Genomic DNA, 14,193 nt, shown 5'->3' with positions numbered 1-14,193 from the left:
CTGACTGCACGAGGTATTCAAAAGCGTTTTCTGATATCGCAACATGCCAAGTAAAGATACCATCCCTGTTCTACTATGGACTCAGGGTATGCCCCTGGCTAAATCCCTTACTCATTCACATGAAGGCTGCTTCCTAAACTGCAAAATGGGGACAATGATAGCAGACCCTTACAAGGTAGTTTTATTGTTAGAATTATTGGGACAATTAAATGAAACCACATAAGAAAAGTACTGAGTCCAGTGGCGGGCACAGGGAAGTACTGAATGAATGGTAGCTATTATTATATCACTACCACTTACAAGGTTATTTATTTTTCCTGAGCATGGGAAACAATAAGGCTGGATGTAACTTACATCAAGAAGATCTTGGAAATACTTTTTCTTCTCCCATGGCAAAAAGCCCAGGTAACTCTCTGTGTAATGTTGCAGTTTTCTTCCAGGTAATACTTCATTACCACCTAGGTAACTGTTAGCATTTTCCTCCATTCTGTTCTTCTCTTGTTCTTTCCCTGTGATTACCTTTTGTGTCTCCCTGTTTTCCAGTGGGAAAAGCAGAGATGAGAGCTTTTCTTTTGACACATCTCCACCTCCTACTTTCGGGGTCACAGTTTTGGACCTGAATCTTGCTTTGGTTTCTAAGTCCAGGGGTGGAGTCTGGCTCTGGGAGTGGCCATTCACTGTCATTGTCACTGTTGGAAAAGGCAATAACCCCTGGAATCTTTCAGATGTTCCTAAGCTGCTGGGTAAGATGCTTTTGTGAGCCTGTTTTTCCAGTGGGGCCTCCAAACTGTCATTTCTTTGCTCTGTCATCAGAGGGTGATTTATTGTTAACTTTGCATCCTGTGGGTTCATCAGAAACGACCTCAGCAGGGCTGACTTGGATAGATTGTATCCTTTCATGGTGATGTCTCCGTGTTCTAGCTGCAAATCCAAGTTATTAAGGCTCAACTGGGTCTCTTTTGGAAGGAGTGAAATATTGACCAGCGGAATTTGCACCTCCATTTGGAAACTTCCTGTTGTGTTAACATCGTGTCTTTTGACCTTGGGGAAGCGTTTTTCTTCGGGGATATCCTCAAACAGGATTTCCACCTCTGGAAGAAGAGCTGAGGGGCTAACCAAACTTTGGTAAGACTTCTGGGTCGTAGAATTCCGTTTGGGCTCCTCCCTTGTGTCAACCTCTACTGCTATCTGGATTCTGAACTCTTCATCACTTGTACTTTGAAATGTGAGATTAAAATGTATTGTGGTCGCGTTCATTCCACTGTGCATTAAGAGGTGGATGGTCTTCCACTTATTGGCGATAGAAGCATGTCGGATTATTGGGTTGTCACTATAGGCGCCTTCGATTCCCCTTTTGGCTATTTCTGCAAAGCTGAAATAAGGCAGGCATTCACCTTTCGGAATAACATAGTGAGTCTGGTTTGGGAGAAGAGTTACTTTATACAATTCATGAAAATGATCTAGAGGAAAAAAACACAAACATGATTTTTAAAAAACTACGCATTTTCCCCCTTTTCCTTTAATTCTTAGGGTTTGAGTTTTCACTTTCTAAGAGTGACTTTAAATGGACTTTAAAATCATCAGAAGTTCTAACACAAAAGCTACTGGTATAGGGCTCATTTTTACTTTCTGAAGCAATCACTATTATCGACATGGAATGCTGAGGCTGACTCACTACAGAGACAAGGCACGGTTCAGGACAGCGAATTCCAATGGTCAACTTCCATCTTTTTGTCCATTTTAAAAAAAGACAACTTTCTGACCAAAAGGACCGCCATTAATAAGCTATCAACAAGATCCAGTATTCAAACCAAGCTTATTTAATGAATTATTGGTCTCCTTTCACTGTTCCCAAATTAAACCTTCACCATGTAAGATAAATCTGCTAAGATAAATCTGCTTACTAAAAAAAAGAAAAAAAAATCAGACTAGAGCAGTAACAGGAAAAGATGCAGCTTCAGTGTCTCGTGTTGTCTAAAGATCTGTGCCCTCTTATAACTCACAACTAGTTTGGATGCAAGGCTGGGAAAGGGATACCTAGAGAATTATTACTTTAAATAACAAAAACGATCCAAACCCCTCTATTTATGAAAGATTGTTATCCCCTTATCCTAAATACGTTTTTATGGCAATAAATATACCTTGTCCACAGTCACCAGCATCAAAGCCACAGGATAAGACATTGCAGGCTTGGTCACAGAACTTATCAGCCAGCCAGGAATTTGCACATCCTTGATTGCAGTAAGAGACGCCGCTTATTCCTCCACCGAAATGCCAGGGCTGTCCGACTCCAATGCCCCCGGTGCCCCCACCTCCTCCTACATAGCGACCCGCACCACTGTTACCTGGAGGGAGAGGAGGAAAACAGAATCCTGCTGTGCTTACAGTCTTGGAAAAAAGCCAGTTCCTTATTTCTCAGCTGTGTTTTCAAGACCGATGCATGAATTTCAGTCAGGAAAGGTTCACCCCATTCTTTAACAGAAGATTTTACATAGCTTAAAAAGAGACAATCTGAAAAGGGGGCATCAGTTGCCAGTGGACTGGGCGTGGGATGACCAGGCCTCGGCACTTACATCTGTGCAACCCAGAAGTACAGGCCTCAGATGTGCTCAAGGGGGGCACATGCAGATGTGTATGGAGGATCAGATTATTCTGAAGACCGTGATTCTCGGGACTGACAAGAACATGTCCTAACACTGGCAATCAGCTCGTGACCAAGTGTCACTGCTCTGTCCCCGAGCTCTCCGCGTTGCAGAGACTCTCCTGCACGTCTACGTTCTCTCCCTGCAGCGGTTCGTATCTTTCAAAAGTGCCTCTGATAGAGCTGACTGAAACACAAGCTTTGTTTCTTCCAACACCTTCCCAAACCTGTTTCCTCAAATGCAGTAGGATGAGAATTATCTGTGCACCTACTCTCCTTCTTTTGGTGACTGAGAAATTCAAGTGGATAATGGATGATGCTTTATAAACTGAAAGGCAATAAAGAAATGTAAAAACTTGTTATCCTCAACAGTCTAAATGTTAGTGTACAAGAAAGGGAGAAGAGATGCTGAAGAGAGGAGATGTTTATTTCTTCTGCATCTCTTTAGTCCCTCACTGACCTGGAGTAGTGTGCTTCCAGGGGCCACTGGCCATGAGCTCCGACAGGAACCAGTGAGAGCGATTCTTACTCTCAAGCTCACATAATTAAGGGTATAACTGATTTTCATATTTTGAATAATAAAAAACACTTTCAAGTGTAGGGTCATATGGGAAAATGCCCCCAACAATAACAATATGAATAAACTGGGCCACATGGGGACACCAGTCATCACCTCCAAAGAGTCTACGATGATTGTTTCAATACGCGAAGAACGTTTAATTAAGTCACTGTACCTGGTTGATAATGACGACAAATGAAAAAAATTCTGTCAACATGGACAAGTTACATTTGAACACACCCTCACCGGAGCAATCACCGCCATCCCAATCACAGGCCGAATTATTACAAGCCTTGTCACAATAGCCGTCTTTAATCCAGGATCCCGGGCAGCCCTCAGCACAGTTTGGCACAGGCCATGTCAAATAAACCTATGATAAAACCAGAGGGAAAATAAAGTGGTTTCTGGTTTCTGACACTTTTTAAAAAAATATTTATTTATTTATTTGGTTGCACGCCAGGTCTTAGTTGCAGAAGACGGGCTCCTTAATTGCAGCTTCCCGGCTCCTTAGTTGTGGCATGCGATCTCTTAGTTGCAGCATGTATGTGGGATCTAGTTCCCTGACCAGGGATCGAACCTGGGCCCCCTGTATTGGGAGCTCAGAGTCTTATCCACTGCGCCACCAGGGAAGTCCCCTGACACTTTTTATTCTTAAATTAGGATTCCTTTAACAGAAAAACAAAACAAATTGAGCCTCTAGAAAAGGTCTGCGTTCAGGGCCATCCTGTGGTAGTTTCTCAGTCCTGCCCTGCTGATGGGTCTTACCCGGCACATTTACTCTTTTCCGTTGCTCAAGGAAAGAAGACAAGGACTCAACTTACGGGTCAGTCTTACAACATGGTTTTATAAATGATCTATTTTGAAATAAAGCAGCAACATGCCAAACTTAAATGCGAGTTCAAGAGCGTGCAGGTGGAAAGTGTGCACACAAGTCACTGCTTTTCTGTGACACTGTTGTCAACTCCTAAGCAGATTCATGCACCGTCTCGTCTCAAGGCTGAAAAGGGGGGGCAGACGAACTCTCAATATCCTTATACGCGAGGTCCTGTGATGAATTATCCAGCACAGCATTCTGAGCTGTGAACCTGTCTGCTTTCAGAACAACTGACATGGTATATGGTTGCTTTCTAAATTAAAATCATTTTTGAAAAATGCATTCCCCTTTAAAATCTCCGTATCTTTGCACGGTGCAACTACCTGCAAGGTCTTTCTTCATCTGGTTAACTCCTGTTCTTCCAAGCTCATCTCAGTCCCTATCCCAGTGTGACTTCGCTCTCTGGCGCTCCGACTCCTCGCACCCAGGGCACACCTACTGGCATGGAAATCGCCGTACACAGTCACTAGTTTTGTCTGTCTCCCCTGTCAAGCCATAGCTTGACAGAGTTCTAGAACTTACAAGCTCATGGTGCTAAGTCTCCAACTGATCACTGTACCCTTCTAACAACACTACCAGGGTCTTCCTGTTCCCCCCAATACACAGACAGGAAACCTAGAGGCCAGGTCATCACCCACGACAGTGCTACATAGCTGGCACCCATATCTGTGCTCGTGACCACTTTCCCATCCTGCCCCTCAAAGCCAGAGTGAGACCGGCTGCCTCCAATGAAATTTCAGCCCTGTCTTTAAGCACTACTTTGAGCTTTCTATCTTGGGCATTTTGCTGACATGGTAAACATGATTTTGTGTTTCACAGTTATTTGCTATTTCTGCTGTTGTAGTAGCAAATGTAGAGTGGGTCCTGGGTGAGAATATAGGGAAGCGAAGTTCCTACTGTAGTTTTCTCACTCCCTGATTGTTAACTTTCCTGAGCTTAACACTCAAAAATGCTTGTTTGATCAAATGTGAATATGGTATATATACTGATTTCCTTATTTCCTGTCTGTAACTTCTAAGTGACTTCTAAGCCAGGCATCTCTTAGCTACTCACCTTCTGACCTTTGGAGTGACTGTAAAAATCATCCGGCCAGACATCCTTTCCAAACATGACATCATCATTCAGGTAAATGAACTTCTGGGACAGCCCTTCGATGCGATGGATGTGACTTTCAATAGCAGGTGAACTGAAGGTAGGCAAGTGGCTCAGATTTCGAAAAACATCCTTTTAACAGAAAAAAAAGAGAAAGAGAGAGAAGGCGGATGAGAGGTTTTTGTTTTGTTTTGTTTTTGTAAAGAAGGGAGGGAGGGAGGCGAATGGAAGGATTAAAGGAAGGTGGAAATGGAGGTGAGATGGGTAAGAAGATGGAATCAGGAACAAGACAAAGAACAGCAAAAGACAGAACAGGAAATCGCAGCCTTGTGACACATGGCGAGTCACTACCTGGTGTGTGACTATTGTCACTCGAGGATTATCGAGGTTCAGCCAGGATGGGATCTGTCCATTGGTGACAATGAAAATGTTCCGAACCCATGGTGCGTGCCTCTCGATAGATCGCAGTGAGTACCTCAGCTCTTCGTTATCTTCAAAACGGCTGGCAGAAACGTCTTCATCCTGCTTAGACTGAGAAAAGCATGGGGCACAGAAAGATGTAAAATGCGCCTAAGTCACACCTGCCCCTCCCAGCTGTCCCTTCCGCACTCAGGGAGCGCCAGCAAACTTCCAAAGACCGTGTCCAGCTTTTACACATTACAAAAAATGCAGAACACTCAGCATATTTAAAACAGCACAACAAAAACAGCATTTCTTTCACACATTTTTTGAAGAAAAATTTCTTGGATCTGATTCTAGGTCACGTTCAATTAGTATAAACCAATGGCAGTGACTGGAAAATTAGAGACGTGCCAATCAAGTGACCTCTCAGTAAGCCCTCTTCCTTCTTCTAATACAGTGACTCATAAATCTTTAATAATCAAAGCCCTCAATTCGGGTTCTAAAACCATCTCTGCATCCCTTACCTGGCTGATGGCACTCAGATCCCATAATAAATATGCAGGACTTATGGTCAGTTCCTTTCCATTGATGGTCATATTCTTCTTCGTCTGCTTATTCAGTTCTTGGAAATCTTTGGGGTTATTCAACTTTAGAAGTGCTACACTGGCCTCTGAATACAACTGCAACTATAAAATAACAAGAGGGTTACATGTGGAAAAACTGAACAACAAAGAAGAGACACCTTAAACCTCCCAGTTTGATCCTCGATCTTTAAATACATACAATACATATATATACTACATACTGTGTACTCTGCTATATGCTACATATTGTACATATTAAATGTACACTACGTATATTTAAAAGATTAAAAGTCTCACATACATGTATGAAATAGTAAGCCAGTATCACCAAAAACAGAAGACCTGAACAGGCCAGACACATTTCCCAAATGATGCAATGGACCAAGTATTTAGAAACAAGAGGGAGTCAGGGACTTTGGCAAATGGGACATCTCAGGCCCCATCTGAAAACTGCAGCCACTAGTCAATAGTGACAAAGGCTGCCAGATCTCTGGAGAGGCCAGAATCCCCAGTGTTACATGAAATCTCCCGGTTTTCAATGGTAGCGCAAATATTTCTGATTGGCATGCATTCAAACAAAACGCATCTGGTCCCCAGTTTGTGACCTCTGTTCTAGAATATTACCCATCTGCCTACACTGGGGAAAGCCCTGCAAGGTAACTTCGCTGAACACTGGTGGAGAGCACACCTGCCAGCAGGTGTCTAACAGCTCTCGTGCCCACACCTACGACGGGTGTCCTGGCTGCTTGAAGTGTTTCCACAGGAAAACCACCTTGAGGCAACGTTTTCAAAGCAACCATAAATCCAGGAGGGAACACCACAAGCACCAACATGTTTTACAGGCAGGCTTCCCCACCTTGACCAGAGCCCACACCACCCTTGATAAGTTTTTTGTTTTAACTCTGTATCATACAATTTCCTGTGAAAAGAGGCTTTCAGAGCTTAAAAAGCAGAGAGAGGGTTGAAAACCAGTCATCTAGGACAGCAACATCCTTCTGCTGAACTGGCTCTTCTAATAGGGCCAATTTCTTTCTTGATTTTTTAGCCTTCTTTCTTAATTTATAAAACAGAGCAAACAGTTACTTTGGGCTCATTCTGATCTCCTGTATATGCTACATGACTATATCTAGCTCATCTTGCAAAGCTTCCTGAGTTTATATAGGCCAGAAGTAGAGTTTATGTAGGCCCTTTTTATTATGTAGGCATTAACTCTTACTGCAAATTGTGTGTGTGTGTGTGTGTGCGCACATGCACACGTGTGTTGTCTTCCTGATTACTTTCTCTCACCTTAACAGTGTCTGGTATACACAAAGCACTCACCCAAGGTCAGCTCTCACTGCCGTCTCTATTCTGCCTCGCTATGTAGGGGACGGATGGGAGGCGGGCCACGCAGGGCAAACATTTTGTCTGTTCTATCTGGGTACCTAACAGTCTCGCTGCCCTCCCCCAGCCTCTCCTCCCACAGTGGCTCCTACGGAACCTTGGAGGGGCTCCCTGGAGTGCAAAAATCACTACTATAGGATAAATAAACGTAGTACTTTAATATCCTAATTTAATTTTAAATTTATTTGGAAAATACCCTTATCTTAATTAATCTCTTCTATCCAAGCTGCTTTTATTCTAGAAAAGTATTTTGAAATTTCAGACATTTTCCTAAGGTGATCACTAGGGCACAAGATGAGTAGGCAGTACCTGTCCTGAGATGCTCACAGCCCGGCCAGGGTCTCTGGGACAGAACTGAGTGCTAGGTGGCTTGGGGTCCACAGGCCTTGGCAAAGGCCCCCTGGAGGAGCCTGGGAGGGCACAGAGGTTCAGCTGTTCAGGTCCTGAAGCCCAATGTCTAATGGCCCTCCCTCCCACATGCCACAAGGCCCCTCCAATGTAACACCCCAAACTGAGCTCTCAGGGTCCTTCTGAAAACCTCGCTTCTCCCATGAAGCTCTGAGTGTGGTTAATGCCACCACATCCGTCTTTGCTGGTCACATCCACTTCCCCTTTCATTTCTCCTTCCATCTGCTCCAGTAGCTAATAAGTCACCAGGTCGTGCTGAAGGTTTCTCTCAGATGGCTCTGGAACCACTCTCATCACTGGCACCACTGCCAAGGCACTTGTGGAACCTGAGTGTCTTGCTGGGCTACGGCAGCAGCGGCTGAACCGGCTTTCCTGCCTCCGGCTTCCTGTTTAATGTCCACCTGCTACACCTTCAGCTCCCGTGTTCTGCAGACCTGAACCGGGTCCTCCTCCTCAAGACGCGCTCTGCCTCCAGGATAAAGTCCGGCCTCCTCACCAGGGGATCTTTCTCGATCTGGCCTCTGCCTAACTTCCCAGTCTCAGCATCAGGAAAATCCCCACCTGGGCTCTGGCCTCTGAACAGCTGCCTCGGTTCTCTGAAAAGGCCATTTACTTGCAAGCCCCTAGCCCTCTGCTCAAGCTGTTCCCTCCTCTCGGAAAGGTCTTTCCCACTGGCTTCTCTGCTGGAAGAACGGCTGTTCTGTGCACGGCCCCAGCCAAAATGTTTCCTATTCTGCAAAGCCGTCTTTGCCTGCAGTACAACCGAAGCCCACATGTTCTCCCAGCACTTTGTATAAACACTTTGTTTGGAAGCAATCACACCCAAACACTAAGTGATTTTAGTCACTCAGTTATCCTTAGCACAGTCCCTGGCACAACAGCAGGTGTTTTATCAACGCTCACTAAAGGGACTGGGAACCCAATGACTGGAAACTTCATTCTCAGGGTGCCCATAATAGAACCAGAAAGTGGGACCCAAGGAAAGAGAGTCCCTTGGAGAACCAGGCTTGAATACCGACGCTCTCCTTCTGTGCTTCCTCTTTCTCATTTTCTCTCTAGCCTCCAAAAGATCAGAAGTCCTCATCCCTGAAGCCAATCGCAGGTGCTGGCATCGTGACAGTGAGCTGCAATGCACATTGCGAATAACTGGCTGTACCCCCAGGAGGTGCCGGCCTCCACAGAGACAAGTCTGGGGAATCCAGATCAACCTCCAACTGGGTGAATGACGGAGGAGGGGGCGTCCACATGTACCGAGCCCGGTGGTGCTACTGTCCAATTCAAGTTCCTGCGCCCCCAGCGTCTCCCGGCACACACCACTCCACACTGCCCAAAAACTCGTTTGCTGCGGGGTGACCACGACTTGGGCTGGTGATCTTTGGCAGGACACGCCCACCTAGCAGCACATGTGCTGGTCAAACGTACAGATGCGCATATGTCTATAACTATAGAACCAACAGCTAGGAAGCCAAGAAGCCAAATAAACATTGGCTGAGATGAATGCTAATCTATGGTTTTATCTGCCCAAATCCATACTGAAAATAATTCAGGGAAGGAGGAATATAATATGTATTTTAAAATAACTGCAGATTAAGAAATTAACTCTAATCTAGCCGGGCATCACCATACTTCCAGGTACCATAAAGAAAGTTATGGAGGAAAATATGAAGAAAAGAAAAAGCATAAATGTCATTCATATTACCATGGTATTTACAAAGGTAATACAATGTATCTTAAAACAGTGAAACACTTAAGGGGAAAAGGAAACAAGTTAAACAGGAACTTTGACCGGCAGAGAGAAAACATGGTCCAGACATGAACTAAATAACCGACCCTCCCCGAGTCACAGCTCTCCCTGCCACTACCTCCACCCTTTCACCTCCCAACTGTTAAATGACATCAAGAAGAGCAGGGACTGAGAAGCAGGAAGCTAAACACAGTGGCAGAATTTAAAGAACATTTTTTTTGTAAAATCAAGAAAAGCAGAGCCTAACGAATTCTGAGCCAAGAACTTTATGCCCTCTAGTCTGAGAGAAGAAACATTCACGTTTTACAACCTGGACTGTTTCTGACAGAAAAGCAGGCATCTTGGCATAAGGTCAAAAGGAAAGTACACCCACACGGACTGTGCCCTACATGAATCAGACAGATGGCTCTGAGAACAAGAAATGTTACGGAAAGACATGTCACCATCTCCAAAGTCAACTCGCGAATGGCCTCGGTGGTCAAGCGTGAAGAGTTAATAAGTATAAATACTAAATATGTTAGTGGCTCAACTAGCTATTAATGAATGAAGGTTTCACATTATCAAATGTTCCAAAAATCTGAAGCATCCCCCCTCTGTGAGTGGAAGCTCTTCATAAATCCACAGGAGCCTGTGTGTACCTACCACCACATGTCTGATTTCCCCCCATCCCCTCCTTCCATGCTTCCACTGTCATCAGGGCTTTTGTCTGCTTTGTCCACTGCTACATTCTCAGCAGCTAGAACAGCACCTGACACAGTAGAAGCTCATTTGTTAAACAAATGAATCCTGCTTCTGTCTGGGAAACCAACAAACCAAGTTAAGACTCAGAATTTTGCCCAAATAAAGAGTAAAAAGGGAGGATCTTCTACAAATAAAGAGCTGTCTTCGTGACAACACTGTGACAGAATTGAGACCCTCTTTGCTTATGATTGTCGGCTATACTATAACAAAGGGGGCCACAGAGAAGAGGCACGCATGAAATGGGATGTGCTACACTAATTGCTCTACTTTCTATGCTCTTACCAGTTTTATTTTAGAAGAAAGATTTTCTGGCAATTTTGTTTTCAGTTGATTTGTTTCCTTGAATGTAGGTGGAAATCCACTCAGGAAAGCCAAATCTTGCATTAGCACTAACCCAGGGACTTCCTTATCTGTTGTCTGAAATAAAAAGGGGAAAAACACAACTCACTTTCCACATCATAAGGCTGGTGAAAACTTACAGCTGAGAAAACTAGTAAATATCTATTGCATCACACAAGCTTCAAAATAAGAATATTACAATTATTTAATCGATTATTTAAATTATTATTAAATTATTTTATTAAATTTAAATTAAAGTTATTAAATTATTTAAATTATTTAAATCGATATTCACTAGTACTAGAAAGCTAGGCTTAGAGGAAAAGTAAACATTAAAAAGCCTCTCAAAGTTTTATTTCTCATACTTTTATTCTAATCTACTGCAAAAATACAGTTAATTTAAAGTAACATACCAAATAGCCCCTCCAAACTGTCTGTCTGCTGTTTCCTTTAAAAATTCCAGTGTGGGCATCTTCAACTACAATAGAGAATACAATAAACAAGCATGTTTTTAATGAATACTTAACTATGATGTCTGGCAGGACACTGTGCAAGGCATTTTGAGAGCTGTTAAACCAGTATAATACATGGTCTCAAAGAAAAAGTAGTTGGGGGAGACAAAATTAACCCATCTAACAAAAGGGGAACAAATGTAAATTGCTGTACAATTAAACGTTAAATTTTGCAATACTGAAGGAGAGACTCGTGTGGGCAGAAGAAACGTAGAAATGACAGACAGACAGAAATCACAGAGGTAGAAGCAAACATCAAACATCGACATCTTTAATTTAAAAAACAAAATTGACCAGAGTAAAACATCTGGGAGTGCTGGGTACTAGGGAAAAAAAGGGCAACCAGAAGGGGGCTTTGAAAGCAAGGCCAGTGGCATTTAGATTAACGGCAGGGAGCCACTTAGGACTCTCCTAAGGTTCCTCCAGAGTCGCAGTGAATTCCTAAAATTCATCAGGTAATGTGATTAGAGCAGATTAAGTTGGGGGTGAGGTGGGTGATGACACAGCCCTACGGGGAGAGAGTTCTAAAGTGATGGGAACAAATGAGATCAGCAAACCTGCTGATATTCGGGGACCATGGAAAACAGGACAGGTTGCAAGGCTGCAATTCTGATCCTCAAAATGGGCACAGAAAGCAGGGTCTGCAGATTATAGCCTGCAAGATGGGTGTTGATTCCGAGCAAGAGTCTCAAATGTGTCAGAAAAATACAGTTGGTGAGCACTGGAGAAAAGAGAGTCTTCACAATACACTGTTTATCTTTAAAGAAAGTACTGGGCACTAAGAGCATGAGTTCATTATGGGTAAATTTATCAGATACACACCTCACTCTGCCTCCGTCTGTCTGTCTGTCTGTCTCTCCCCATTGATATGGTGGATTCTATACTGGTAAATCAGACAATTCGAATAGATGAGCAATATGTATTTGTACATAATCTCAGGAAGGCAGCTAAACAACACATGGCATCTTTGTGGATTTCACAGAGACCAGATCTCGTTAGGCGGATTATAACCAATTCTGATCAGGGAGTGTAAAATTGTAAAAGCCACAATCAGCCTAGAGGGGAGTTCTGGAGGCCTGCTATAGGTCTGCTCAACAATCCATCAGAGTTTTGGAAGATACAGAAGGCATGCTTGTGAAATGTGCGGGCTTACACGGAGCCGACAGAGAAGCTACTATCCTGGATAACAGACTAAGGGTTCCCCAAAGTCCTTGACTGTTTGGAGCAATCAGTCAAATCTAGCAAAATAAAATCTCTTACAAACGAAGGTAAGATCTTTAACTTGGCAACAAGCCAAGTAAAAATTAAAAGGAGTACTTTAAAAAACATTTTTTTTAAATAAATAAAAGGGGTATTTGAGCATTAGCACATGTAAGATTTTTAAAAAGACTTAGGAGTTTTAGCAGACAGTGAGTTCAGTATGAGGCAGTAATGCTCAGGCCACACTGAGTTTCCATCCCAGTTTTGTGCTTTTAAGCAGAAGAAGAGGCTTAGAGTAAGAAGGGTGACATTCCCCAATACCAACCCATCAGGAAACCCTCTTGAGCTGACCTTCAAAATGTCCACAGTCCAACCACTTCTCACCACCACTCTGTTCCAAGCCCCCTTCCTTCCTGCCTGAATTATTACAAGCTTTGCCCCTCCTCAGTCTATTCCCACCACAGCAGCCAGACTGATCCTTCTGGAATGTAAGTCAGATCACATTACTCCTCTACTCAAACCCTCCAATGATTGATTCCTCACCGCACTATGATTGGAAGCTAAAGCCCGTTGTGGTTAATGAGGCCTGTACCATTTGGTCTCTGTGACTTCTCTGGGCTCATCTCTTGCCTTCTCCCCCTTGGTTCACTCTATTCCAGCCACACTGGCCTCCCTGCTCTTCTTCAAACATGTCAGACACCCTCCTGCCTCAGGACCCTTGCACTGGCTATTCCACTTACCTTATATATAGGGAATATATGGAGAATCACTCCTTCCCCACATATTCATGTTGCTGGCTCTCTCACCTCCTTTAAATTTTCACTCAAAAATCACCTTCTTGGGGAGTCTGCCCTACCACTCAATTTCCCCTGCTCAATTTTTCTCTACAGCATTTATCTTCTACAAACTATATAATTTACTTGTACGTTGTATCAACTGTCTGGCTCCCTCTGCCAAGATGTAAATATTTTTTAAAATTTATTTATTTTTTAAATTTTTGGCTGTGTTTGGTCTTTGTTGCTGTGTGTGGGCTTTCTCTGGTTGCGGCGAGCAGAGGCTATTCTTCGTTGTGGTGCGCGGGCTTCTCATTGCGGTGGCTTCTCTTGCTGTGAAGCACAGGCTCTAGGCACGTGGGCTTCAGCAGTTCTGGCACTCAGGCTCAGTAATCGTGGCACACGAGCTCTAGAGCGCAGGCTCAGTAGTTGTGGCGCACAGGCTTAGTAGCTCTGCGGCATGTGGGATCTTCCCAGGCCAGGGCTCGAACCCGTGTCCCCTGCACTGGCAGGCGGATTCTTAACCACTGTGCCACCAGGGAAGCCGCCCAAGATGTAAATTTGCTAAGGGCCGAGATTTCTGTCCATGTGCTCACTGCTGCATCTTCAGCACTGAGTAGTACATGGCACATAGTATGCACTCAGTAAACACTTCACAAATGAAGAGTCCTGATCTCTTTGAAGACTGAACCACACTGAAACAGAATGTTCAATTCCAGCTGAAACACTTTGAAAGTAATAGAAACTGAAGCTCATTCTGAGAAGAGCAAACTAGGGTGCAGACAAGCCCCTAAGAGACAGCTAAAGGAAGAAGAAGAAATGTCACACAGGAAAGGGATTACACTAGTTCTGTAGGATCCCAATGGGTATAAATTTGATCAGTGTGAGAGAGCTATAAGGAGGCACTTTGTAATTCCTTGTAAAAGTCAGTGTAGTCCAGA

The 14,193-nt window shown here is 43.8% G+C and overlaps 1 protein-coding gene across 4 annotated transcripts in view; it reads right to left on the bottom strand.

The window, feature by feature from the left end:
• GNPTAB (N-acetylglucosamine-1-phosphate transferase subunits alpha and beta) overlaps nt 1–14,193 on the bottom strand; it is an 83,654-nt gene that overhangs the window by 18,266 nt on the left and 51,195 nt on the right. For 3 of the 4 annotated variants that reach the window (XM_060164898.1, XM_060164899.1, XM_060164900.1), the window contains 8 exons: nt 11,181–11,245; nt 10,711–10,845; nt 6,093–6,254; nt 5,518–5,697; nt 5,128–5,298; nt 3,447–3,570; nt 2,142–2,345; nt 355–1,460 (listed from right to left, as the gene is read on the bottom strand). In XM_060164898.1, the coding sequence (XP_060020881.1) occupies nt 355–1,460; nt 2,142–2,345; nt 3,447–3,570; nt 5,128–5,298; nt 5,518–5,697; nt 6,093–6,254; nt 10,711–10,845; nt 11,181–11,245 (2,147 nt within the window). Of the gene's footprint in view, nt 1–354; nt 1,461–2,141; nt 2,346–3,446; nt 3,571–5,127; nt 5,299–5,517; nt 5,698–6,092; nt 6,255–10,710; nt 10,846–11,180; nt 11,246–12,101; nt 12,137–14,193 lie in introns of those variants that run through there. The other variant, XM_060164901.1, reaches the window with a different exon arrangement.

This window comes from Lagenorhynchus albirostris, chromosome 11 (assembly GCF_949774975.1).
Source record: "Lagenorhynchus albirostris chromosome 11, mLagAlb1.1, whole genome shotgun sequence".
NCBI classification, from domain to species: Eukaryota; Metazoa; Chordata; class Mammalia; order Artiodactyla; family Delphinidae; genus Lagenorhynchus; species Lagenorhynchus albirostris.
This window is presented reverse-complemented; position numbering and strand designations above follow the sequence as displayed.